The following is a 2965-nucleotide window of genomic DNA, read 5'->3' on the forward strand; positions in this document are numbered from 1 at the left end:
CAGGAACCATTTCACCAGCGAAGACGCAGCCGCTCGCGTTACCCCACCACCGCGGCGGCCGAGGGAGTGCCGTCCCCGGTACGCAAGGACACTCCTGCCGAGGGCACGGCGGTGCGGGTCCTTCTGCAGACACGATCCCACAGGATCGCTGGGGTCTGGGCAGAGGAGATCCAAAGGATTTCCCAGCAAGCAGCACCCAGGTAGACGCCTCTGACAGACCTGCGTGAGCAGGGTCTCAGCGGAACGCCTTGCTGCCGCCCTGCCCGCGCCACGGAGGACCCTGAGAGGACCCTGCGCACTGACCCTGGGGAGAGGCACCGGCCACTGCCCAGCGCTTCCACTTTGCCAGGAATCCCGTTTGGTTTGCTTCTTTCAGTTTCGTTTCAGCCCAGATCGGATCCAAACCCAAGTTTTTGAAAGTAAATTAGAAACTGCCAAGCTGCTGTATGAGACAGAGATCCCTCCTCAATTCCCTGCTGTGTGGGGCACAAAGGCTGTTCCCTTGGGAGCTGCAGGTTCCCGGGGTCCCTGTCTCCATCACCTGCCTGAGGGCACTTGAGCGGGCAGATTTAGGGTGCTGAGGCACAGGGCAGAGCCCTCCAGGACCCAGCTGTGGTTCCCTCTCAACTCCACACCGGATTCAATGAACGTTCCCTTCCCCAGGGATAACACGTTTGGGAACACAGCGCCTCCCAAGAGGAGGAACTCAAAGCCTCCTACGAGACCACGCACCCACGCCTGTGCTGACTCACTTCGAAAAAGTCCGCGAGACCTTCTCTGAGTGACAGTAGACAGTGTGGAAAAGCCAGGAGAAGCTGAGGCACAGCACCGCTCCAAGGAAGAACATCCCGAACACCACTTTCTCCTGGAGAGGAGCCATGAAATACATGTTGGGCCGCAGCATGGTCAGGATCCCCAGGCAGAGGAATAAGACAAAACCTGCGAACGGAGCAAAGGGACCGTCAGGCAGAAGGAAAGTGAACGAATTCAGCAGAGGGCCAGGAGAAACACGGCCTGGCCGTGCTCGGGAAGGCAGGCCCTGCACGTATCCTGCTCACAGCGCACTGGGAGGTGCTTGGTCACACGTGGGGCTGGCCTGGCCGCAGGCTGTTAGGAGGCTGTTGTTAACGCAGCCAAGCAGAGCCTGGGGCATGGTCAGGCGCAGGGCGAGGAGCCACTGACCCATGCCTAGGTTTCAGAGGAGAGCACCCCGAGGCTTTCCTGTTTTGCTCAGGACATGTTTCTCTGTCCCACTCCTGCGGAGCGTCGGCAAAACCACAAACCATCACTGAGCCCAGCCCCGGGGCCGCGCTGCAAGGAAGCGTCCCGCTCTCCCTCCACCTGAGGGGCTTTGGGGGCACCTCGTGACCGAGCCGCCTGCGTGCACAGCGCCAGGCAGGGGTACGGGACCCCCCCTGGGCGCAGAGAGGGCCCCAGCCCCAGGCAAGCTCTGGTGGTGAAAGGCCACCCTGGTGCAGGGGGCCAAGGCCACCTTCAGCCCCAGGGCTACCAACCCCCCGCTCACCCAGCAAGTGCGTCCAGATGTTGCCCGTCTCGGTGTGTATCCGGAAGATGCTCTTGAAGCAGGCTCGGAAGGACGGCATGGGAGGCCTGTGTCCGTGCAGGAGGTAATCGTTGTCCTTCAGCCAGTCGGGCAGCACGTCGTAAGGGATCACGCGCCAGCGCCCTTCCCACACCTGCAACACGCCAGGCTGTGCTGGTAGCCCCCGCCCATCCAGCCAGCCCCAGGAGCACGGCGTCGCACCCGGAACGAGCACAGCCAGGGCTGAAAATGCCCTGCAACGCTCCTCGGGGAGAGGAAGTGCAGCTTTCGCAACGCCAGGCACCCTGCTCAACCCCTTAAGCCACAGCATCCTGGAGAGCGCTCCCCGCAACCCCCAGGGAGTCAGAGGCAATTTGCACCCTCAGGTTTAACCCTTCCGCACCCAAAGTAACTGTCTCTCTGCAGTAACTCCCGTTTTGGTCAGGGAAGAGGGAGCCCCGGATGACAACAGAACCGGGCTGGCTCTCAACCGATGGTGCTGCTTACCAAACCGCAGTGACCGCGAGGACAGGCACCGGGTGACACCCGCAACAGTGCCTGGTGCTTGCAGTCCCCGTCAGAGGAACGCACAGACCCTGGGACTGCTCCCCAGGTTGCTGCTGGTCAGCACAGCTGGGCACAACCTCCAACACCCACCATCCCCTTCCCACACGCCCCCAGCCCCAGGTTAGGGCATCCACACCCTGCTAACGCTCCCAAATCGGGACTGGGGGCTCGCTACGTGCTCCCGTACCTTATACACAAACTCTTCCATCTTCTCCATGGCGTGGTGAGCCTGCAGAGGCAGAGTCAGCACACGGACCACCTCCTCCTCTTCCTCACGGGTTGCTGGGCATGGCGGGTCTTCAGCCTAGAGGAAGAAAGGCCACGAGGAAATCATTCCTGCCCACGGGAGGAGGGATGGCATGTGGAGAGCGGCGAGGCCCTTCTGAGAGCACCTGGGGCTTCATCCCTTCTCAAGGGGACAGGCAGGACCTGCCGCTCACCACCACTTATGCAACACACTACTGTCTTAACTATCTCGAGCAGGCTAATCCCAGATTTGTCCTTGTTGAAAGGCGGGATTACCACGGGGGATTTTCATCCCTACAACCAAGGCTGGAACAGCCACTTGGCCCAGCCAGCAAACCCGGCCTTCCACCCAGCCGTGAGCTGAAGGCAGAGCAGAGGCTCCCCGGCACCCTCCCGGGCTGGGAACGCTCTGCCCGTCCCGGCTCAACTCTCCCTCTCTTCCTTTCCCGTTTGCGGGTTTGGGAAGGTGATTTCCAGCCCTAAGGCTGCGTGACTGAGCTCCAAGCAGCAGCACTGGCGTGCAGGCACAGCGCATCTCGGGTGTCTCTGCGGGGCTATCGCACTCCCACGCCCGCACGATGCTTCTGGGCCGGTTCAGAGCACGAACCA

At 61.7% G+C, this 2965-nt stretch overlaps 1 protein-coding gene across 1 annotated transcript in view; it reads right to left on the bottom strand.

The window, feature by feature from the left end:
• The window catches only part of LOC104514798 (adiponectin receptor protein 1-like), a 3282-nt gene extending 736 nt beyond the window's left edge, over positions 1-2546 (bottom strand). Inside the window, exons 1-3 of the mRNA XM_010158569.1 lie at positions 2298-2546; positions 1526-1697; positions 753-939 (exon numbers count right to left, since the gene is read on the bottom strand). Coding sequence (XP_010156871.1) covers positions 753-939; positions 1526-1697; positions 2298-2327 — 389 coding nt within the window. The 5' untranslated portion in view covers positions 2328-2546. The remainder of the gene's footprint in view (positions 1-752; positions 940-1525; positions 1698-2297) is intronic.
• Positions 2547-2965: the final 419 nt, after the last annotated feature.

The sequence above is a fragment of the Eurypyga helias genome, unplaced genomic scaffold (assembly GCF_000690775.1).
Source record: "Eurypyga helias isolate BGI_N326 unplaced genomic scaffold, ASM69077v1 scaffold38079, whole genome shotgun sequence".
Taxonomy (NCBI): Eukaryota; Metazoa; Chordata; class Aves; order Eurypygiformes; family Eurypygidae; genus Eurypyga; species Eurypyga helias.